The sequence below is a fragment of the Antechinus flavipes genome, chromosome 2 (assembly GCF_016432865.1).
Source record: "Antechinus flavipes isolate AdamAnt ecotype Samford, QLD, Australia chromosome 2, AdamAnt_v2, whole genome shotgun sequence".
In the NCBI taxonomy this organism is placed as follows: Eukaryota; Metazoa; Chordata; class Mammalia; order Dasyuromorphia; family Dasyuridae; genus Antechinus; species Antechinus flavipes.
This window is the reverse complement of record NC_067399.1, coordinates 57,760,669-57,785,718: the sequence shown is the minus strand read 5'-3', so window position 1 is coordinate 57,785,718 and position 25,050 is coordinate 57,760,669. Positions and strand designations below refer to the sequence as shown.

Below are 25,050 nucleotides of genomic sequence, written 5' to 3'. Positions count from 1 at the left end.
TAAAAACAACTTTTGCTTTACGAAAAGGCATGTAGTGGTTAATTCTTTCTTTTTCCCTCAACAGTTCTCAGTGTCACAGGTATGTATCATCTTTCATTGCCACCTTTCCTCTTCCTCCAAGGTTTGCCACAGGGTTTCTTGCATTGATGGTGATGTCGCCAGGTGCAGGGGCTTGCTAATCTTGGAGCATGTATGTGTTCATATCGCTGGTGAGTGGTAGCTTGGGTTGGCTGTCCTCATAGATTAAAATCGTTCAGAGCCTGTTGTTGCCATGTTGGGAATTTTGGTGCCTTGTTGGCCTGCCAGTTGTTACTGTCTTGTCATTGAGTGTGGGTCTTTTGTTTCTGTACCTGAACTGATTTTTGTAGACCTTGTTTATTGAGATAGGAACACCATTTTATTACAGTACGGAGTAAGTGGTATAGGCTTGATGTCCCTTTTGAGGCTAGTGGAGATTCTAAAATCTCAAGTTTTTTAAATTTAGATCACTTTGAGCTTTTCTATTGACATTAAAAAACGCAACCAGGAATTTCCTTGAAGATTTAAGGAGCTTACACTCATATGGAGTTCTCAGAATTAAGGGATGTTAAATGTTTGCTATCCAACTAAGAATTGTATGCATTCTTAAAAGTCAGTTCAGATTTTGGGGCTGGAACAAAATATGAAAATTATTCCATTTTTAAAAGTCATTCAAGCTTGTAAAAAGCAAGTTGCCAGGTGATAGAAAAAGGAAAAGTTAATTTTATTGTTATCCACTTGACTTGTGGGAAGTTCTAGGAAGTCAAAGCTATAAGAAACATTCTATTCATTGATAATTAAGAAAATAAAACAGAGTGCTTAGAAACATTAAATTGATAAAATATTGACACTGATTAAACTGTTCAACTTGTAAATATTCATTCCCTTACCCTTACATTTAATTCTTCCAGAGAGAAAAAAAAAGCCATTTTCAATAAAAATCATTTTATAAGAAGTTCATACTGGGTAAATTTTCAGAGTTGACTTTAATCAAAACACCTATTAGTTAAAAGAGAAAGCTCTCTTGATAAAAAAACAAAATTAGTCATATTTTCAAAGGAACATATATAATCCCAAACTGACCTTTCATTGAGATCTTTTCTTCCTTTTAAAAAAGCCTATAGTATTCTATAGTAAGCCAGGTTTATTGGCTTTCTACTTTAGTAATATGCTTTATCCAGTAAGGGTCTGTTGTCAGTGGACCCAAGGAAATAGTACATTTATAGAGTATTCTTAGTATGTTTATAAGTTTTAGTAGCTTAAATTTATTAAAAAGCTTCACTAACCTTAAAATGTACTAAGATTATTGGGGATTTCCCAAGTATTTTACCAGGAATACCTTGTAATTTCTGGCACTGAGTGTTTTGTACTGCTTGAAATTGTTATGTTCTAAACTAGTACAGTTCTTTTTCTAAAATATTAAAGCAACTTTTGGTTAAATTTTCTAGTATTTTGAAAGGACTCTAAAATTTGTTTTTTAAAGGAAAAAAACCTGTTTTGAAACCCTATTTAAAATTTGTTCCTATGAATTGGTTACATTTAATTCTTCCAGAGAGAAAAAAAAAGCCATTTTCAATAAAAATCATTTTATAAGAAGTTCATACTGGGTAAATTTTCAGAGTTGACTTTACTAAAGCTTAAATGTTTTTGTTAATAATTGAGGTGTCTTTTCCTATTTTCTAGAAAACTGACTGCCTAACTATCTTGTTTGCTCATTTAAGTTTTACCCAAAAGGTGGGTTTCTAGAAAGATTTTTCTTGGCCTTTTTTCCTTTCCTACCAGTTTATTGGATTGATAAATCGGGCTGTTTTTTTTTTTTAACTTTTCTTGCCCTTCAGTGTATATGAGTATGTCCATTGTGATAGAAACATGATGAGCAATTCAAGCTAACTAGGCAGGACAGGTGTGTCTTGTGCCCTTCTAATGTTAATCATCTAAACATTGTTAGTGCTTAGTCAGTATTTAATAATGCACCAGCAAATTGAAATGGTCACAGAGTTCCATTAATGTCAGACCACATTGTACATCTGTATTTACTACACAATAGTCACTTTTAAAATTGAGAATACACATGCTAAAGGAGCTATTTCTGCCTCTTATGAATAATCCAACTCCTGCTCAAGCTGCATGACAGCGCATACTAATTCTTAATATACATTCGCAGCATACACATAACGCATTGACAGGATACATTATAACCATTCCAAGGAGTATCTTGTCAATGTGTAGTATTCTTCATACCTTCAGGTACATCCATTTCAGTCCATGCAACATTGCATCCTCGAAACATCACGGAATGGGTTGAAACAAAGATGCGTGGAAGCAAAGTGGACTGTCAACTTATAGGTACAATAATCAATAGTTGATTTCATGAAATGGTCTTTCCTCTAGTATTCATTTTTTAAAAAGAAATTAGATACAGAAGTGATGAACATTACTAGTGAAATCAGTGACTAATTTATTTAAACTTTGTGTAGGCTTTATGAATATTATTTTGGGACATTTTGGATGTTAGTGAGTGGTCAGGTGTTTCAGCATTTCTTGTCTTATAAACAAATTACATGTTAGTGCAAAATTAGGTATTAAAAGTGAAATGGGGGAATTTGTAGGCAATTTGTAGATTTAAGTAATAGTTAATGTTTGCTGAATATAAGGAATTTGTTGTAAGTTTATAAAGCATATTTGTGGAAAGTGTATGGAGAATAAAAGGGCCTGTCATGCAATGGTCTATGGGTTATGGAAGGGTTAGACACAACTGAACAACTGACTGACAAAAAAATTACAGCAAAGACATAATTTTTTGTTTTGGTATCATAGTCCATTAGGAAATGGCCTTGTCTTTTCATGAAATTGATCCAAATTAAGTCATTGATTTGAGAGCTATGTGCTTATAAAATGTTTAAAAATGTGTTTACATGTGTATATATGCATAAATACATATACACATATCTACATACCCGCACATATATATTGTGTATATATATGTGCAATATAGAGACCATAATCATGTCAGCTTTCCAGTCTGTAAAAAGAGGGTTGGATTTAGTGTACTTTGGTGTTACATTTCAATACTGTTTAATATGATGTCAGTATTGATAGCAGTTAAAATAAAGAAGACTGTCTCCAGAATCCATTTGCATTACCGATTTTCCCCATCCTATTCCACATTCATGCCATAGTAGATATCTTAAAACAAGTGTCCTTAACTTTTAGTGGACTTCTTTGGCAATATGATGAAACTTAAGGACCTCTAATTTTCAATAGATAAAATGAAATTACAAAGGAAACCAACTATACTTAAAGATAATTTTTTTCTCTCATCCAAGTTTATTGACTCCTTCAGAATTGATGATTGATAAACCCTCTTAAAAGTCCATGGACCCCAACGGAAGAAGTGCCTTAGAGGCTAGAAGGAATCTCACAGTGGCTCACACTATACCTGGGTTGACGGAAGGAATTGGTTGTGTATTTTTTAAAATTATTTGTTGAGTTTGATGGAGGTATTAAAATAAAGAATATAACAATGAATTATGTCAGCTGTGAGAATTTGTGTATATTTTATTTGCTTAAGTTGGGCACTCAAAATATAATTTTAAATTAATCACCTAGTGCATTTTTAGATAGATCTAAGCTTTCATGTCTCCCATGTAAGTTTATAATAGCAAAAGGGGAATAAAATGTTGAAGTTTCTAAAGTAGAGAACTTTTACATGCCACCTGGATGAGGATGATCATGGTGTTAAGTACAATTAGATAGGTGTAAGCTGAATTATGGTCCTTTGCATCATTATGTTTTTAAAGTTAAAGCATTTGAGTAGTTTAATTTTTATATGTGCTACTGTGATAACTAATCAAATAGGTTTTATAACTTCAAATTTAGTTTATTTCAAGGAAAGGAAAAGGAGGGAGGAAATAAGTTTCTTCTGAAACTTCTGAAGCTGAGTTAGATATAGGAGTTAAAAGGAAGGGCATTTAGCATAAAAACTCACTGAACAAATCTTGTAAATTTTAACAGGTCTAAATTGTACATGTATATATAAATTATAATCACTTGGCATAAAGACTTAGTGACTCAACTAAAGTTCTTCTCAGAATAATTTTGCTTGATGCTTTGTAGAGGTCAGTTGCACACTGAGGAATTTAGTAAGATATTAAGGTTTTGAATTCTCTCCAATTCATATTCTATCAAAAATATGCCTTTTAAAATTGATGGCTTTTCATTTTAAAAAGGATTTTGGTCTGAATCTGTGAAAAAAATAAAATATTTTCAATTCATAAAAATCTCTTTTTGTAGTCTCTTAAAAATTTAAAAATTTTTTGGGCAGAGAGTCTATAAAATTTTTATAGAAAGTGTTGATTGTGGTAAGTATGAGTTTTGTTTTGTTTCTGTTAATGATGATTTGAATTTCCCCAAGTTATTTATGTAAATATTAAAAAATTAATTGCCCAATTCACATTTACTACTATATAGATTAGGGCAGTGAAAATACGAATTTATTTAAAGGTACGTAGTAAGGGAACTATCAGGATACCATTTGGATAATCTGAGTGGAAATTAATTTTGATTTAGGGTTTTTTTTAATGCAAATTTGTAATAGCCTAGTAATTGAGAATAAAATACAAGATTATGTTTTTCATGATAGCAAAGCACTTTAGAATTGATTTTGTTTAGTTATAAAAGATGCATTTCTTGCAGTAATAATGGATTTATAGATTTTTTTATTAAATTAGGGGGAAAAGCATAATATATACATATTCAAAAAATAATATGAAGGATAACTAAATGTGATTTTTCCTTAAAGATTGAACTTAATAGGACATTATTATCTCTTTTAAACAGGGGAAGAGTATCAGCGAATTGAGTTTGGTGTTACAGAAGTTATTGAACAAGATGAATCTTTACTGAATAACACTGACTACAGTATTTCAAGCACACTGAATCCTCAGGCCCCAGAATTTATTCTTGGTTGCACAACTTCCAAAAAGAACCATGATGACATACACAGTGAAACCAACTACAACTCCATCGACTGCCAGTTCACAAGCCCTGTGCTTGCTTTGGATAATGGTTCTAATGCTGAAGCTGAAAATACCGAAAATGATGGCCTTTCTGGGGGCCTTGGACAAAGGGAACGTAAAAAGAAGAAAAAAAGGCCACCTGGATACTACAGTTATTTGAAAGATGGCAATGACCATGTACCTACAGAAGCCCTTGTTAATGGTCATACAAATTCATCAGTACTGAACAATATAAGCACAGAGGAAACAGAATTTATGAGAAATATGCCACCGTCAGCTATACCAAGGACTTGTAATAGCCCTGAAAATTCTGTGGACTTCATCAGTGACACTGTGACTGATGATTCTTTTCCTAGAGCACTAGACAATATCAGGACTGCAGGGCAGCCTGAGGTATGCCATGTTACTAATTGTGAACAGTCTTGCATCCCTTCGGAGGCTGGCAGGGGTAGCCCATTAAGGACAGCTGTTGCACAGCCTTATACTGGTACTACTGAAAATCTTGGAGTTTCTAATGGACAAACACTTGAATCCTCTGTTGAGGGCCCAGCTGCCAATGGGGTAGAATTATACACTGTGGAAAGCGCTGACTCTGATCCAGCTAAGCATGAAAATGCTTCACCTACTGCTGAAGTCCCAAACCCTGTGACAGGATCAGTTTCTGTTAATCAGCCTGCTAAATCTTGGGCTAGCCTTTTTCACAATTCTAAGCCCTCTGCTTCCACACCTGTGGCTTATGTTGAAACTAAATATTCCCCTCCTGCCACATCTGCTCTGGTCCCTGAAAAACAGGTTGAAGTCAAAGAAGGGCTTGTTCCAGTTTCAGAGGATCCTGTAGCCATAAAGATTGCAGGTATAGTTAACAAAGATTACAACTGAGAGTGAAGATGTGAACAATTGTGATTAACCTTTGATTAAGGATTTTAACTTTTTTAAAAATAAAATACAACATTTTAAGAATGAGATTGAAGGGCCAAAATTATGTTACTGAAATTCTGAAGCATTGCAATTTTAAATCATTTGCCTATTTTATGGGAACTTATGAGGAATACTTACCTATTACATGATAAAAATGAAATAATACATACTAAGTACAAAGAAATAATTACACTTCAATGTTAAGTGTTTAAAGTCTCATTTCTCATTAGAGCAAACAAATTATATTTTCAGTTTTTGATTGAGTAATCTTGTTCTATTACTCAGCAGTTTGGTGATATAATGAAGTGGCTTTATTACTTTAGGCTATAAGGGTTATTATATACATTTAAAATAATCTTTCATTGGTTTGCACAGTATTATTTTAGTCTGTTCCCGGGTGTTTTTTTTTTTTTTTTAATTGTAAGAAAGTTTCATAATGCAAATAGTTGGCTTTTTGAAAAGGAACTCTTTTATAATGCCTATATACAAGAACTTGAAGTTTATTTTCTACAGAATTTCAACAAACTAGAGATTAGATTTGGACAGGAAAAATGTATGGAAAATTTTTGTCCCAAGGTTACTTTAAAAATGCCACTACACAAAAATTCAGAGCTTAGGTTCCATGTGTTCACAGTAATGAGTTAACTTGCAGGGCTCTTTTTTTTGTTTAAAAACTCAGAATTTACTGTGGTTTAAGGGCATGTATGCACAAAAAATAAAAAGATAATTCTTTTTAAAAATTCCATTATGTCCAGAATTGAGACTGCCCCTGTCAAACAAATGTGCATTTGATGCAGTATCGTAATATTAAGTGATTGGGGGGGAGGGGGCATTTAAGTGCTACAGTAGATAGAGCAGTGGCTCTGAAGTCACGAGAACCTGAGTTCAATTGTTGCTTCAGACACTTAACCAGTATGTGACCCTGAGCAAACCACTTAACCCTGATTGCCTCCCTCCTATTTCCTCTCTCCCTTCCCCTCAATTGAATTGTTTATTGTTGCAAATTTCTTTTGATCCAGAATTTCAGAAGTTTAGCTTTTTACATCAGTAATAATGAAAGCATCAAAAAATTTCTTCTTTTTTTTAAAAAAAGGACATTCTTCTTGTAACAGTTGGTTGAAACAAGTTTTTATAAAAAGAAAAATCAGTAGGTGGGGTATTTTTTTTTAATTAAAAAAACCTTTTAGGTCATTTCTCCTTATATATAAAAGCCACTTGATTGCTTTCTTTTTGTTATTTTAGAATTGTTAAAAAAAAAAAAGATCCTTCATTTTCAATCCTTACTTTAGTGTATTTTATTTAAAAAAACAAAAGCTGCAAATCTTCCCTTCTTTTTGGTGTGTATTGGTTGCAATTTTATTGATGTGAAGGTGAGCTTTTTCACTGCCATATCAGTAGTGGGATTATACTGCAAATTTAGCGCCATATCCGTCATTAGACGTGAAACAAAAAAAGCTTGGTTTTTTGTCTTTGTAAAACTTAGGAGGATAGTGTTTTCAAATGGCATTTTTAGAATCAAATATTTTAAAAGTCCTTAAAAACCAGGAAAGACTTTCTGATGCCAAAATAAAAACTATTACATATAGCAAAATTGTGGGTCCTGGGAAAAAACCTATTCCTAACCATATTTTATTTTCTTTATTTCTAAAAAATTAGTTTTATCACTTTTTTACAGATGTTCTTTTCCATAACATGGTGCTTTTTAAGTGAAATAAACTTATTTTTCTGCTTTGCATATTAGATTGGGAACCATTCCATTTTTAATGTTTTATATTTGGTCCCACATTCTTACGTGACCTTCAAAGTTAAAGGAACTGGGTTAAATTCTGGCTCTGCTACTTTCATTACCTTTCTGATTATTGGTTGATCATTTTTTTTGCCTCAGTTTCCTTATCTCTAGAATGAATGAGGTTTTATTAGATGACTTCTCAGATCTTTTCTATATCTAAATCTGACTATAATCCTATGATTCTTAGTACCTATGTTGGTTATTCATGTTCAAAAATATCATCAGATAGATATACCAGTAAAATTCATTTGAGATTTGGTATATAATTTCTTTTCCTATCCTTCCCTTAAGTTAGTTGACTAGGTTTTGCCTAGGCCAGTATTAGAATTTTTCAATGTTTGGATACACATTAGCAATTAAAGAAGACAATCTTTGAAACATGATGCATGTATAGGGGATGTTAGCTTGAAATTTAAATTTAAATTAAATTTAAAATATTCATTTAATTTATGCCAGTTCAGAGTTGACTACATTAAGATAATTAAGAAGTAGACTGTATCCTATTTTGGAATGAGTCTACTAAGAGTTGGTGTGAGAAGAAATACACTGGAAGATATATGTAGATCTTTGTACCTATACCTTTTAAACTTTTGCCAAAAGAAATTTAATTAGCTTATATTATAAAATTAGATTACTCTTGTGGATTAATTCTATGACATATTTCTTGAGAAGGTACATACTTATATGTATACATACATGATTTGATCTTTCTGTCAGGTATTAAGAGTACCTGGTAGCAATTTGCAGAAATTTACTCTGCTTTTTTCAAAATAATGCAAATTGTGGAAGTCATATAATAGCAACATTTTTAGGGTGTTTTGAAAATACAATTCCTTTTTACATAGATCTCCGGCTTTATCTTAATGTACCAATTATTAGAAATACTTGTAATTGAGTTGGTGGCAATTTTCAAAATTTTCTCTCAACTTCACTTAAAGTAATGTCTATTATGGTTGTTAAGTTAATTTTCTCTAGTGACATGAAAAGCATGAGTATATTTCATTAAAATTTTCCCATTTTGTAATTTAAAATATTATGCAGTTCAGTTTTTACTTTGGAGAGGATTTTTAAGTTGTCTTGGGTAAAGCTCATGACATCAAAAATTTGTATTAAGATTTTTAAGTTCACTTATTTAAAATATGTTAAATTCTAGTTATAAAAAAAAGTTGAACTTTGTTATAATGAGATTTGACCTGTATTAAATTATTAAGATGACTACATCACTTGCAGTGTAATTTTATGTTTATTATTGTGTATATGTAGTTTGAAATCAATGGGAAATTATTTTTATGGGCAATCCTTTTTGTAGATTTTTCCACAAGCCACTATACCTGATTCCGTCTCTCTGTAGTCCAATATTATGTAGTCCTGATATTATTTGGTGTATATTCAGGAAGGAGTAGCTTAATTTTAAAATTGCCAGAGGCTGAAAAAAAAAGACAAAATAAAAAGGTACTGTTTGGAAAAGAAATAAAAATTGTGCAAAGTATCTTGAAGCCAGCTGTAATTAGTTTTTTCTTTACCGAATATTGCTTCCACCTTTTGTTCATTCTTCCCAAGTCCTTCCTTAACGCTACCTTATCTCAAGGAAGGTGTGAGCCAATAAGAAAGAAGTGGGGAAAGGGAGAGAAGGATAGACCTTCAGAGGGTAATCTCTTGTACTTTCTCAGTGGAAATGGGAAGCAGCTGAATAGGGGTTTAATGTAGAGAAGCCAGATAAATTTAATAGCTTATCCCCAGTCAGTTATTTTGAATCCCTTATATCTCAATATAAAGTAAATCACATATTTAAAATGTGCATATTATTTAGATTATTATTTCCATTTGCATAAATAATGAAGAGTTTGCTATGCTTTTGATATATTTACTAGTTTGACCTTTTTATTATATTTCTCAAAATTGTTTTTTCCTCTAAAGTTTTGCTTTAGTTGTGACCATGTAGGTGAACTTTTGAGGGGATGGGGAGATCACATCGTCTCATAGCCATTATTATTTTTTTTATTATAGCTTTTTATTTGCAAGATATATGCATGGGTAATTTTTCAGCATTGACAATTGCAAAACCTTTTGTTCCAATTTTTCCCCTCTTTTCCCCTACTCTCCTCCCCCAGATGGCAGGTTGACCAGTACGTGTTAAATATGTTAAAGTATAAGTTAAATACAATGTATGTATACATATCCATAGTTATTTTGCTGTAAAAAAAAGAATCGGATTTTGAAATTGTGTACAATTAACCTGTGAAGGAAATCAAAACTGCAGGCGGACAAAAATAGAGGCATTGGGAATTCTATGTAGTGGTTCATAGTCATCTCCCAGAGTTCTTTAACATTGGATATAGCTGGTTCACTTCATCACTGCTCTATTGGAACTAATTTATAGCTGTTCATTATAAAATGTCTTAACTTTTTAAAGGGTATTCTTTTGTAATTTGCATTCTTTACTTTAGAAAAAACTCGTTCAGGCTTATTTTTTAAAAACTTTGTCATTTACTGTGTAGCTTACAGGAAACATATAATTTGGTAAATGTTAAAATAAAATAGAACAAAATTGATAGGAACTGTGCAGTTCTAGCCCTGCCTCTCTCCTTATTTAACTAGTCACATGACTCCTAGACAAGCCACTTCTCTGGCTACAAATCTTATCTTATAAATGAGTTGAACTAGAGGGTCTCTCAAGTTTTCTTTTGGTGTTTAAAAAAATTAATGATTCTATTTGTTCAGTGAAAAAATATAACTGATTTAGTTTTGTTATTCTTTATCATTTATAAAATGAGGTGGAGTACTGACACTACATCATTAACTAAAGCCCATTTGGCTGTCTTGGAGACCAGAATAAAGCTCATAGTGCTAGAATGGCAGTTAGGAGGGACTTTATAGTCTGTTCAAGTAAGAAAGTGAAGTCCTAGAGAAGTGAATTCATAAAGCAATACCTTTTCACTAAATGGTCCCTTTGAACCTCTGTCTTTATTTGTATTATTTATTGGAGATGGAAATACCATCTCCTACTTATACTTCAGCTATTCTTGTCCTTGAATAGTCCCTAGTCTGTCTGTCCGTCCAGGACAGATGCAGCCTTTTCAACTTTGTAAAACCTATCAAACACAGTAAAGTAAAACAAAAATTTTACTAAAAAAGTAAAACACAAGATATTGTTGTAACTTTCAAAAGCCTATATTTCCTCAGAAGTAAACAATTTCCTTGTTTAAAAATGAATAAGATAGTTCAGATTCATTTTAAGTCTTCATTTTGAATAGGTCATTTACAGTGAAGTATGTATTACATTGCCAGAATACTTCAGTGGTTTTTAGAAAAATCACTTGTAGTTTTGAGATTATGGTAGTTCAAGACATTACCAAAGTCATACTGTATTCTTTTGCTAAAAATTACCAAAAAGATAATTATGGTGTGTATCTCTAATTCTGTAGGAACTAAAGTTCAATTCTCCTACTCTTAAGATGTAAAGTATTTTTATAGCCAATGGGTAGTAGTAAATGTTGGTCACTTTGCTGTCCTTCACCAGATCAGGTGACCAAGATAGCGTGTTCTACCAAATGGGTGTTATTGAGGAAAAGAAAGAGACTTGGAGCGTATTCTGGACAGTTAGGAAGATCACAGAAAAGCAGGTCAAGAACATCTGAATATCGGTTACGTGTCAATTAATGAGTCTTATGAATCAATGAAAATTCTGCACCTGAAGTTTTCATGGATTTTAAATGGTAATATGACCTTTAAATCCTAATTTTGATGGGGAAATCCAATTTTAATGCATAAAATATGCAAAATAGCAAAATGTTACTTTTTGTGTAAGAAAATCTACAATGCTTGAGAAGTGATACCGATTTTATTACAACTAATTGATATATGTAGAAATTTAATGTATGTCAGCTATGTATGGTGTACATTAAAAATAAGCCATCAAGTGACTGCATTTTTTTTATGCTCCAACAGATTTCATAAAGTTGAACTCTTTCATCCACTGATTATAGTGTGAGTCAGCACTTAAGTTCATGATTATTAAGTTCTCATTTTCTTTGCTTATGGTAGTATGAAATAATTCTTTTAATTATAGCTTATTTTGAAATCTTTTGCAGCTAGGTAGTATTGCACACCAAAAGGTTGGATAGATGTGGGACTTCATCTACATAGAGTTGCTGATTGTAGTGTGGGTTGCCAGTAAGGATTGGAAATGTGTACTAATAGAAGGCTACTACCGCTCAAATGAAACAGAATAGAAACCCAATAGTCAACTTTTAATTCGTTTGTTTGTATTAGTTAGATATAGATTATGTGGCATAACTTAAAGTTTATAGTTGGCTTAGGGGGATACGAAGGAATATTTTGTTATTTCAAATGTATTCCCCAGGTAACTCAGATCCAACATCTCATAGAAGTTAACATATTGTAGTTTTTGAAGGGAATTGAGGTTGGGGAGGAATATATTACTTTTTAGAAATAAATAATTGCATCATCTTTGAAGAAGAAGAACATGCATCAGAGCTTGACTTGATTTTGACAAGCTTGGGTTCTGAAACCTTGTTTAGGTCAGTTCATCTCTCTGAGCTATAATTTCCTCATTTTACAGATGGGGACAATAATACTTGAATTACCTGCTTTCCAAGGTTGTTAAAAAAGCATTTTGTAAACTGTCAAGTACTATGCAAATGTGAACTCTATCAGATCATCATGCCAGAAATCTCACAGTCATATAGTAAGCCATATCACAGTTTATTGTCTCATTCCCATTTTCTTCCCCTATCATTAAGAGTGCTATTAACCAAGTAGTCACTTGTCAGGTGACAATGAAGGGAACTTTCTCCTTGAGAGCAACTCTTTTCAAATTTATAAGGTTTATAAGCCTTTTCTAACATTTGACCTATGATTCTTTTTAAAATTTTTCTTTTCTTCTTCCTGTTTACTTGCCTTTTTATAATCACTGATAGTACCCTATGTCTTCAGTATCTACATCCTTCTAAGTTTCTTCTAGTACCTAGAACCATGTCTTAGACATGATAGATATTTAATAAATTGTCTCCTATTCTTGTCTGATTTTCCTTTTGATTCTAATGCCAGTGTTTCTCAGTCCCCATCTCTGCCTTCTCAAACATGAGAGAGAGGTAGATTTCCTACCTGATTGTTGGATTAAATGGACTGACTACCTAGCCATTGCCACTTTACCTTTTGCTTCTACCTTTGATTCTGATATGTTCAGAATCTTTGTCTTTCACTGAACTGCGAGCTTAATACAATAGAATAGTAAGCTTTATTTAAGCAGAAGAAGCAATAATACTGTGAACTTTAAGCAAATTTTCCTTAGTTTTCCTATTGTAATTCTAGTAATTGGCTGTTTTTAATAGAACATTTAATCCTTTTGTGCAGTAATAGTCTTTGACCACAAGGTGGAAGAAGACATTCATTCTTCAATGGTGTAAAATACTAATCCATAGTGTGTTTATTTTGTGGCCTTTGTAATTATTTTGCCAAGAAAATGTCTAATAAATGGGCATCCTAAGTATAATTTGACCATAGTGTCTTCTAAATGGTTTTAGCTTTTTAAAATGTTAGATTAGTAACTTTTTGTTATTAATCTTTACTTTTTGTTGAAATGGAAATTATGTGGATCCATAAGAAGGCTATAAAAATTAAAAGCTTTAATTTTAAAGAATTAAAGTTGATATTTTTCCTCAGATATTTCATAAGTAGATATCTTATCCTATAAACTTGGAAATTGATGATAAGAGCTTTTGTAGAGAATTATTCTAGGTTTATTTCTGTCATAATTGAACAATTTGTGATATTATTTGCCTTTGCCATATAAAAATTATGGTACAAGTATGATGATTGGGTGGATCTGTTATGATTTTATCATTGCAGATACTCTTTCTACGAATTCCCTTCCACTCTCTGACTCTTTGTCCATATTTATCCAGTATAGTGGAGGCTTTCCTTTATGTCTCTTGAGAAATAGTTACCAGCAGAGCAATTGATTTATTTCTTAATAGATAGTCTATCCTTTTTTCATATCATTTCTTTGATTACATTGTAAATGAAAATCTGTCAACTGTGTTCTCTTATGTTTAAATTCACCTTAAAGAAATTGTTGCCCTTCCTTTCACATAAATGAATGTTTATTATTTGATTTACTTACTTTGAAGAAAGAAAGAAAAATTTAAATGTTCATATAATTTGAAATAGAAACATTCCATTGAAAGATAAATGAGGTATAAAGAGCTTTTGAATATATGAGTGGTTGTATCTTACTTTAAGACAAAGTTCAGTAAGAAATGTAGGGAAACAAATGCTATAAATAAGTCAGTTGTCAGTTGAGAATTTTTAATCTCTTTAAGGGTAGATATATACTGTATATTTGTATTTCAGAGGATATAGTACAATGAAGGAAACTTTGGCAGAATATTTAAAAATTAAATTAGTGTTTTAAAGGTAATTAGGGACAATCTCTTATGTTTTAGTTAACTTAATTTCTGTTAACTTCTAAAGTTTACAAAATCCTCCCCAACATTTCTGAGAGATAGGTAGTATTTTTCTGATTTTTAAAGTGACGAAATTTGGGGAGGGGAAGTGATTTGCTCAGGATTGCACAGTCACTGAATTGCAGGAATCAGTTGAGATCCTAAGTCACTAAAGCCCAAGCATTTTCCTCTTTATCATGGTAGGTTCTATAAATAGTGGACTGCCCTTATTTGAATACTATAACTTAAAAAGTAGGAAGATGGTTGTAACAGTGATCATATTTCTATAGCTCTTTATATTTTATAAAATATGTCCTTGACAAAGATCTTACAATGTAAGTGTTACTCTGATTTTAAAAATAAAGAATTTGAGGGTTTAGAGAGTTTCAGTGGCTTACCCAGGGTCACACAAGTAATAATTATTACACCTGGGACTTTAGGTCAGATCTGCCATCTCTACATTCAGTTCTCTTTACACTGATCCATGTGGTATTTACATGAAGTAATTTTTCTCTTTTAGAATATTCTGGAAAATATGGAAAAATTTGAAGAATGTATTAGTCACCTGCAAAAAATCTATAATAAATAAACCCGGTGTTTTAAAATCTGTCTTGGAAAGAATATTGGATTTGGAGTACTAGTTTAACTATCTGAGTTTGAATCCTTCTCTGTCAATACCTGTGTGACCTAAAATGTGTCTCTTGATTTTTAGATTTTGTCTAGATGACTTTTAAAATTCTTCTTTTTAATCACAAACCTATGATTTGGTGATCTTTTTATGTCAGATTATAAATTGACACCATCTTGAAATGGATATGTATGTGCAGTTAATAAAAGAAACCACAAGGGGATGCCAAAGACTTGATTTTAATGTTGTAGAGCCATTGAATTTACATTTTGCCAGTCCTGATAATCATGACCTAAACAAAATGCCTCCCAAATTGACATTTTACTGATTTAAATATTTTGTGAAGAATTGGTGATCTTATTTTAACTAGAAATTGTCTTTTTGTATTTGGAATTTTCCATATGTACATTGCAATTTTATATTTCTGAAGACTTATTTGAAATAACTAATATTGTTATCTGTATATAGGACACTAATGATAAGATTTCAGTTTTATTATCTTACATCACCTCATATTTACTCTTGTGATGGAAATATAACAATCTCTTCGTATGCAAAAAAATTGCATAAAAGAAAATGTTTATGGAATAATTTTTTAATGCTTCCTGTTTTTTGAAGGTTGGGTTCAAACTTGAAGAAACATCAGAAGGGGCTTGAGTGATAGAACCAAGGCTCTTGAGGAGATAGAGGAAAGGAAGGCACCTCTTCTTGTCTGAAACTGGAAAGAATAAGAGTTGTTTTACAACTCTAGAGGAAGAGGAAGTTGAGAGTATCAGATATTCTCAACCTCACGTAAGGGCAGTATAGAAGATAATTTCTGGATTGGTTGTTGTGAAAAATTGTGTTCTTAAGAGGTCAATAAAACAATAACCACATAGATCATTATTTTAAAAAGTAAAATGTCATTAACAGGCACCAAGAAGACAGTTTTGTCACTTTCAAGTATAGTATATATTCTAGACTACAATGAGAATTTAAAGGAATTGAATTAGGGCAAAGATAATTTTCTTTGCAATTGAACTTAGCCAATTGGAGAGAGAAGGAGTAAGGTATAAAGTTTTTCTTTATTGAGGGTGTTTCATTGCTAAATTGCCTTTTCTGAGAATGGGACATGTAATTGTTTGTAGCAGAACATTTTGACCATGCTTCTAAAACACCTTTAGTTTAATAGAAGTTTCAGATAAATTTAGTTCCATTTACAAAATGCCAGTGTTGTTAGATTCTGGGAAAGATAGAAGTTTTTTAAAAGCCTGTCTTCCTTCATGGAACTCTGTCTAGGGATTGGACTTAAGGTAAAATCTATGGTGTGAAAGTGATTCTACAAAAGGGCACATCTATAATGAGAAAGAAACCACTGCTTTCTGAGGCCATCCATTCATTTTTTTGGTAGTTCTCATAGTTAGAAGTTGCTTCTCACTTCTGCAACTTCTACCATTGTTTCTAGTTTGTCCTGTGAGGCCAGATGCAGCATGTATGTGACAGCCCTTCAGGTACTTGGAGACAGCTGTCATATTCCTTTTCAGTCTTCCCTTCTACAAGCTAAACATCCCTAGTTCCTAAAACTAACCCTCATGTGAGATTATCCTTTTGCCATCCTGGGGTACCCATCTCTGGACATTTTCTTACTTTATCGCTTTCTTTCCTAAAATGTGGTAACAAACAAGAACTGTACATAATATTACAGATGTGGTCTGTCTAGGCCTGAGTACAATAAGAAATATCATGTCCTTAATTCTGGACATAATGCTCCTCTTACATGTTTCCTATGATTGCATGAGCTTTTTTGTTTGCCATGTCACACTGTTGAGTCACTGAATTTTCAGATCACTAACACTTTCAGATCTTTTGTAGACAAATGTTATCCAACCATGCCTACCCTGTCTTATATATTTGAAGTTTGTTTTTATAGCTGTGGTAACTGTAAGACTATGCCTATTAGATGTCTTAATCAATTCAGCTCAATATTTATTAGAAATATACAAATTGCTGTTTGAAGTCTAAAGAAGGAAAGAAAATTTCCAGGGAATGAGGACTCAGAGAGTGCAATAGAATTGACCCTAAAAGCTCCCGGTTGTGAAATAACAAGTGAAAAGTGCTTCATCTATGTTTAGGTGGAAGTAGCAAATGTTACAAACACATCCTACCCATTTACTCCATTTCTTGGATACTGTCTTGTGTGACATTACTTTGTTAGATTCATAGACTTGGCAACAAGAGGGAAATGTGTATAAACATTTTCATTATATGAAAAGTGTTCCTTTATGTTTCCAGCAAAATATGAAAATCTATGTTAAATATGATATAAATGGAAACGTTATTGGGCTAGAATCAGAAAACCCAAACTCGTGTCTTCCATTTATTAGCTGTCATATAGAAAAATTTCTCAAGCATACTAATATTTGCTATGCCTACTTTATAGAATTGAGAAATGAGAAAGTATATGTGGGAAAATATAAAGCATTATATTAGTAATGGGAATTCTAAAAATAATAAAAAAAAAAAGGTAAAACTTACCATAACTGGAATTTTAAATTTGTATATTTGTTTATACTTAGGGTAGAGGGAATCAAGGAAGATGTATAATTAATTGATATTTCCTAAGCTACAAATTTTCAAGGGAATTATTTAATAAAAAGCTATAAAATTATATTTGTTTTTCTACTTTGCAAAGTAGTTTTTATATTGGCCTTATATTTGCATCCTGAGTTCAAAACACCACTACTCTAGCCACCCTTTTGAAATTTAGGTTAAAGGTTTTGAGGGAGGAACTGATGAGAGAACAAGAGAAGACATTGCTCCCTACATCCTCTTTGAATATCTGAAATCTTGTTATGCATGTTTTGGGACATAGACCAGAGGTGTCAAACATGCAGTCTCAAGTCGGGGTGAAACTTTTAAAATGTAATTGAGACATTGTTAACAAAATAAATAAAAATATAATAGAACACAGATAACTTTAATATTGGGTTTTCTAAGTCAGTGTGCTGTCCACAGGGCTTGTAGTTTAGTGATCCTTATTTCTATTTGAGTTTGAAACCACTGATGTTAGCAAATAACTAAGCATTTATTTAAAAAAAAAAAGATGCCTTTCATTAGGAAAATAAAGTTGAATCAGTATAGGATAAAGTTACAAAGATTATGAAGGTGGTTAATCTCATTCTACTTTAGGTTAACTCCAATTTTATTTCTGCCAAAAAGACTGTCATTTAAAAAACTTATAGAGAAAAATAATTACAACTTAACTAATATTTTCCTTTTCATGTGTGTATTTATTAAAGGTAGGACTTTGGAAAATGGAATGAAAGAATTGCTTTATATGATATTTGTTTATTAAATGTGTGTTATGTTTAAATCTACAGAATTACTAGAAAATGTAACGCTAATACATAAACCAGTATCTTTGCAACCCCGGGGGCTGATCAATAAAGGAAACTGGTGCTACATCAATGCTGTATCCTTTTCAAAAATTTACTTACCTTTTTTTTTTCCAAGTCATCTATCTATTCAGTTTAATACAAGTGCTCTTAACTTGAGGTTTGTGAACTTATTTTTTAAAAAATGTTTTAATTATTTTCATGTGATTTAATTTCTTTTAGCTTGAAAATGTTAATAAATCAAGACTTATGGGTTGAATTTTCAGGTTTTCCCCTGAGAGCCAACGAAATTGATAACCATTTATCATTAGGTTAGATATACCATATTGAAGTAGAATTAAAACTTATTTTTTGATCAGCTGGGATTTTTATTAAGATCCCCTTTGTGTATATACAAATTTGTTTTCATAATAAATTCCTATATGGACTTGAATCTGAAAGGGAAAGGAGAACATGATTGGTTAATTCTTGTGTGCTTAAACATGATTTTCTTGTTTTACGAAGTTTTAAGTGATTACATATTTGAATTTGTCTTATGGAAACACCATTTCTTGTATTTCCTTTATCCTTCCTTAATGTCCTTATCTAGACTCTGCAGGCATTGGTTGCTTGCCCCCCAATGTATCATTTAATGAAGTTCATTCCATTGTATTCCAAAGTGCAGCGACCATGCACATCAACACCCATGATTGACAGTTTGTAAGTACCATACTTAGGAGTGTTCATTGTTGTGGGGCCTGTCTTTTAACCCGAGACTAAATAATTTAACAGGATTATGTGCTTTTTGAAAATGAATATGTCTTTTGAGTGTTGTTATGATTGTTGTATGAGTTTATGGATTTCACTAATGTGGTCAAAGGTTAGGTCTTTAAAACCATTATGAAAAAAAAATAACATGTTTAGAAATAGCTATCAAGAAGATGGTTGTGAAAAATTGGTAGTTGAAGACCCTATTTCTCTTGGTTTTGGTCTGTTAAGTAATATGGTTGTAAATATCATTTAATATGCTATTCTGTGATCCAAAAAAAAATCTATTGCTGTTTTTCACATCCTTTTCATTTTACTTTCAGTGTTCGACTAATGAATGAGTTCACCAATATGCCAATACCTCCGAAAGCCAAACAAGGTAAGTTGAATGGTTAAATGGTGCTCTTACTACTATACAAAGTGAACAATAGACATGGATACAGATTAAATTAGCTTAGTTTATACTTCTTATTAAGCACAATATTCTCATTTTATTGAAAATATTTCATTATAGATTTGATGATTTGGGTATGTATCAATTAGCCAGTAACTATTAAATACCTGTTGTATGTGTTATTTAGAAATAGGCACACCAACCTCTTTTGTTATATCTGCTTTCTCCCATTTCTGAATATGCTTTCATTTTTATATCTTGTGTCTTATTTCTCTTTTAGCTCTTGGTGACAAGATAGTAAGGGATATCCGCCCTGGAGCTGCCTTTGAACCCACTTATATATATAGACTACTGACAGTTATCAAGTCAAGCCTCTCTGAAAAGGTTGGAGATTTTTTTTATAATAAGTAATATTATAACTTAATAGTATAGCATATAATATTGAGTTGTGGCAACTAGATGCCTCCACAGTTAGCATTTAGGTATACAAATCTGAATTCAAATCTGGCATGTGGCTTAGTGGCTGTGACTGTTCTCAAGTCAAATATATGGTCATTTTATAGTTGAGGGAAGAGAGGCTTAAAGGTTGTGTGTCCACAGTCCTATAGCCAGTGTCAAAGGTAGGATTTGAGCCTAGGTTCGATACTTTTTTCATTAAACCACATTGCTTTATAGATATTTTGATCTCAACTGGAGCTCATTATCACCATTTACCATGATCCTTTTTGTGTCCCTTCTAAATTCCTTCTATGTCCTTACAATGGGTCAGTAGGAAGGGTGATGGAATTGGAGTCCAACTATGTTCAAATTTCAGCTCTTATTGTTTACTTGTATGACCTCAGGCCATATTTAACTTTTTTCTTCTGTTGTCTCATTTGTTTAAAAAAAAAAAAAAAAGATGAATTTGGACTAGGTAACTTCTGAGGGCCCATCTAGCTCTAACTTTATCATTGGAATCCCTGGTGTAAGGTCTGCATACTTCCCTTATACTCTGTTGAGACGAGCAATAAGTTCCCAAAGGGATAATTAAAGATAGAAAGAGCATCTTGTTTCCCCAAAAGAGACATCAGAAATGAGGGGTGGGCAAGGCAGAAGAATAGTTTTGCTGTATTACTTGCAAATATTTTAAGAATGGTAAATCTTGCTTTTCCTTTTTAGGGTCGACAAGAAGATGCTGAAGAATATCTAGGATTTATTCTAAATGGACTTCACGAGGAAATGTTGAACTTAAAGAAACTTCTTTTACCAAATAATGAAAGTAGGCCATCTCAGTTGCTTTAGTTGCCGCAAAACTGTGTTGAAAAAGTCCCTAAGAACATAAATGTTTAGGGGCTGTTTTTCCTATTATTATTCCTTTCCATTTTTTAAAAAAAAAAGGTTTCTCTCTCCATCTCCCTCTCTAAGTGATTGGGGTTAAATGACTTGCCCAGGGTCATACTACTAGTAAATGTTAAATGTTTGAGGTCAGATTTGAACTCAGGTCGTCCTGACTTCTGCTCTGGTGCTATATCTACTGCACCAACTAAATGTCCTAACAGTAGTTTTTAAATGTCTGGTGATACTAGCTATGTGTGTACTTATAGAAAATACTTCTTATACAAAATTCAAAATTTAATTAAAATATTTTCTTTTTTCCTTTTCATTTTTTAAAAATTAAAGCTTTTTATTTTCAAAACATAAATATGGATAATTTTTCAACATTGATCCTTGCAAAATCTTGTTTTCCAAATTTCCCTCTCTTCCCTCCACCTCCCTTAGATGGCAAGTAATCCAACATATGTTAAATGTTAAAAAAAAAAAAATGTTAAATCCAATATGTATACATATTTACATAATTATTGTTTTGCACAAGAAAAATCATATCAAAAAGGAAAAAAAATGAGAAAGAAAACAAAATACAAGCAAGTAACAGCAAAAAGAGTGAAAATGTGATCCACACTCAGTTCCCACAGTCCTTTCTCTGGGTATAGATGGCCCTCTTCATCACAAGATCATTGGAACTGGCTTGAATCATCTCATTGTTGGAAAGAGCCACATCTATCAGGGTTGATCTTCCTATATAATCTTGTTGCTATGTACAGTGATCTCCTGGTTCTGCTCATTTCACTTAGCATCAGTTCATGCAAATCTTTCCAGACCTCTATGAAATCTTCCTGCTGATCATTTCTTATAGAACAATAATATTCCATAACTTATTGAGCCATTCTTCAACTAATGGGCATCCACTAAGTTTCCAGTAGGAATGTCATTTCTCAAAAAGAAATAATAGTGAAAGATTTGGGAAGTTCTTGCTGTTTTTAAGGTGTTAATGTTAGGTAATGTTCCACATCAGTAAAATCTGGACACCATTTTGCATTGGTATTTTCCAAAGCTTTTGTAAGAGTAGTTGTACTTTTAAATTGACTTTTAATTGAATTTGAGGTTTCCCCATCACAGTACAAATTCCCAATGATTTTTTTTTCTTATTGTAGCACATATCTGAATTAAAAATGTGTATACTTTTAAGTAGACTCAAGAAGAAACATCAGCTAAATTTTTTTCATTTTGATTACCTACATAGTTTGTATGTTGACTAAAGTTTTTAAAATATATTTTTGCTAATATTTTTTATAAATAAAAATGTAAGCTATATTTCCCTTTCAGAATTTTCAGTTTCCAATGGACCTGAAACACACTCTGTACCTGAAGATGAACAGGAACAAGGAGAAGGTAGTGAAGATGAATGGGAACAAGTTGGCCCCCGGAACAAAACATCAGTCACTCGGCAAGCTGACTTTATTCAGACTCCAATTACTGGCATCTTTGGGGGACACATAAGGTGCGTCACCTTTTAAAAAGATTTACCATTTATATGTAGCTGTTTTGGTACTTTGTCACCTTAATTTTATTTGGCTCCAGAATACTCCTATTACTCTTGAGAATTGCAAATTTGAAAGCAACCTCAAGGCCTGGCTTTCTACAGCACCCTCCTCCACTTCAGCATACCTCTAATTTTGGGAAGATAATTTTGTACAGTGACAGACATTTGCCTCTGGAACTTTCATCCATTGTTCCCGTTTCTCCCCCCAGGCAAAACTGAACAAGCCTAGTTCCTCTTTCAAAATGTCATATTTTAACTCAAGGCCTTTCACTCTCCTCATTGCTCTTTCTCTTCTGAATATTGTCCATCTTTCAATGTCCTCTGGAAATTGTGGCATGTAAGACAGAACACCAAGTTCTGGATGTGACCTGATCAGGAAGAGTGGGACAGCCATGCCATCTCAGCATGTCTGCCCCCTTAGGATTTTGAACTAGAGTTTAGCTGAACACTCTCTTGTACAGTTTATAACCACTTCCAGAAATGTAACCTATTCAAAAAGTAGTAGATTTGTAATGAGAAGACCTTTGTTCAAAGCCTGGCTTTGCTGTCTACTAGTTGTGGGACCATGGCAAGACACTTTCTTTGCTGAACTTCAGTTCTTTATCTAGAATTTAAGTTTGAATCAGATTATCTTTACAGCCTTTTCTACCTCAGAATTCTGTGATCCAATCTAGGAACCAAAACAAAAATCAGTCATGCCAGTGTGCTTTGGTAGAAAATGCAGAATCAAAGCTGTTGCTAAATAGTCAGGTCTAAGAGAGCACCTATTGTTTATTTTGCACACAGTGGGACCGAGCTAGAGTATTCTATGACATTAATTTCAAATGAACAAAACTTTTAAATATAAAAACAAATCAAAGAAAATAATTAGCCTAATTTTTTTATCATATTTGTTTTATGAAGGGAGAGATCTGTGCTTAAAATCCTACTCTATTTAGTTACCCAGCAGACCACAGAAACAACATTATGTTTTCTTTTCTGAGGCAAGATGAGAGAGCAAGAAATCAAGTTAACTGTTGGTACATTTGTCATTTTTCTTTTCTGTCATATTAGCCAGTCTCATGGGTAGAGAGGGTACCTTAAGAGTTGTTTTAATTTGCATTTCTTTAATCAGTAATGATTTAAAGCATTTTTCTTATAACTATTGATAGCTTTGATTTCGTCTTCTGATTATTGTCTGTTCTTATCCTTTGACCATTTTTCAAATGGAAAATGACTTTATTTTTATAAATTTGGCTCAGTTCTCTTATTTCTAATAAATTAGAAAAACTTGCTATAAAAATTTCCCCCACTTTCCTTACTTTCTTTGTAAATTTGTCTGCGTTGGCTTCTCTCCCTCTCCCCCCTCCCCCCCCCCCCAAATGTTTAAATTTATTGTAATCAAATTAATCCATTTCACTTCCCATGAACTTCTGTGCCTCTTGTTTGGTCTTCCCTTATCTGTACGTAGGAAATATTTCTGTGCTTCTTTAAAATTTACTTATAATATTACTCCTTTTGTCTAAATCCTGTATCTATTTTGACCTATCTTGGTATACAGTGTGAGACGTTGGTCTGTGTGTAGCTCTGCCAAATTACTTTCTAATTTTCCCAGCAGTTTTTGTCAAAAAGTGAGTTCTCTTAAAAGATTGGATCTTTTGTCTATCAAACATTGGGTCATTTATTACTGTGTATTGTGTGCCTAATCTGTTTTACTAATCAGTCATTCTGTTTCTTAGCCAGTAACAGATCGTTTTCATGATTACCACTCTGAAATCCAATGCTTTTAGACTACCTTTCTTCACTTTTTTTTTTTTAAATTGAGTCCCTTGATAGTCTTGACTCTTTACTTCCAATGGATTTTTTTTTAAAGCTCTATAAGTAATTCTTTGGTGGTGTGATATAATGCTGAATAAGTAGTTTAATCTTCTAGTGGCTCAACCTACTTACAAGCAAGTAACATGGCTCCAGTTGTTAAGGTTTGTCTTTATTTGTATGAAGAGTGTTTTGTAATTATGTTCGTATAATTCCTGAATATGTCTTGATAGGTAGACTTCTCAGTATTTTATGCTGTCTGCAGGAAATTCACTTTCAGAACATCTTGACAAAGGAGAATTTAACTGGAAAGAGTTGCAAACTGGTGATGGAATATATTAAAAGTGTTGTAGGGGAATCATATGAGTTGTATAATGTTCAACTTGGAGGAAATGATTTGCTCCATTTCAGATTATCTTTGTTATCTGGTCTTTTGAAATAGATTAAATTTTATCTTTCTTTTACCCTAATGATTAGCTTCAGGAGGTAGTAGCAGAGGTTAAGAGTTTCTTTAATCTTTGTTTTTCTATTCTTTTTAGATCTGTGGTTTATCAGCAGAGTTCAAAGGAATCTGCTACTTTGCAACCATTTTTTACCTTGCAATTGGATATCCAGTCTGAGAAGATACACACAGTCCAGGATGCATTGGAAAGTCTGGTGGCAAGAGAGTCTGTCCAAGGATATACCACAAAAACCAAGCAAGAGGTATTTCCTCAGACAGCAGACTGAGGGAGAGAACTCTGGGTTAGCCGGGGGAAGATGGCAGAGCAAGAATTTGAACCAAAGTCCCCAGATACAACTCCAGATTCATTGTTCTCTTCACTGCACTAGATTATTCAAAGCATCTCTGTTGGTATTAAAATTTATTTAGTTTTTTTTTTTTGGTATTGGAATTTAAAAATCAGGTCTTCAGAAGAGAGAATGTGGAAAAATTATTCTGTCCAAGCCATATGTTTAATTTTACTTTTCTTCCCTAAAATTAACAATAATTTGTCAGTTGTGTAATTATTACATTACTAAGTTAGCCTAAACTAAGACAATTT

The 25,050-nt window shown here is 32.5% G+C and overlaps 1 protein-coding gene across 2 annotated transcripts in view; it reads left to right on the top strand.

Annotated features, from left to right (window-relative positions):
- The window catches only part of USP10 (ubiquitin specific peptidase 10), a 72,779-nt gene that overhangs the window by 38,540 nt on the left and 9,189 nt on the right, over positions 1-25,050 (top strand). Inside the window, exons 4-13 of one of the 2 annotated variants that reach the window (XM_051974916.1) lie at positions 65-79; positions 2,266-2,364; positions 4,858-5,889; positions 18,198-18,289; positions 18,802-18,911; positions 19,283-19,338; positions 19,634-19,737; positions 20,512-20,611; positions 21,997-22,171; positions 24,547-24,712. In XM_051974916.1, coding sequence (XP_051830876.1) covers positions 65-79; positions 2,266-2,364; positions 4,858-5,889; positions 18,198-18,289; positions 18,802-18,911; positions 19,283-19,338; positions 19,634-19,737; positions 20,512-20,611; positions 21,997-22,171; positions 24,547-24,712 — 1,949 coding nt within the window. The remainder of the gene's footprint in view (positions 1-64; positions 80-2,265; positions 2,365-4,857; positions 5,890-18,197; positions 18,290-18,801; positions 18,912-19,282; positions 19,339-19,633; positions 19,738-20,511; positions 20,612-21,996; positions 22,172-24,546; positions 24,713-25,050) is intronic. The other variant, XM_051974917.1, reaches the window with a different exon arrangement.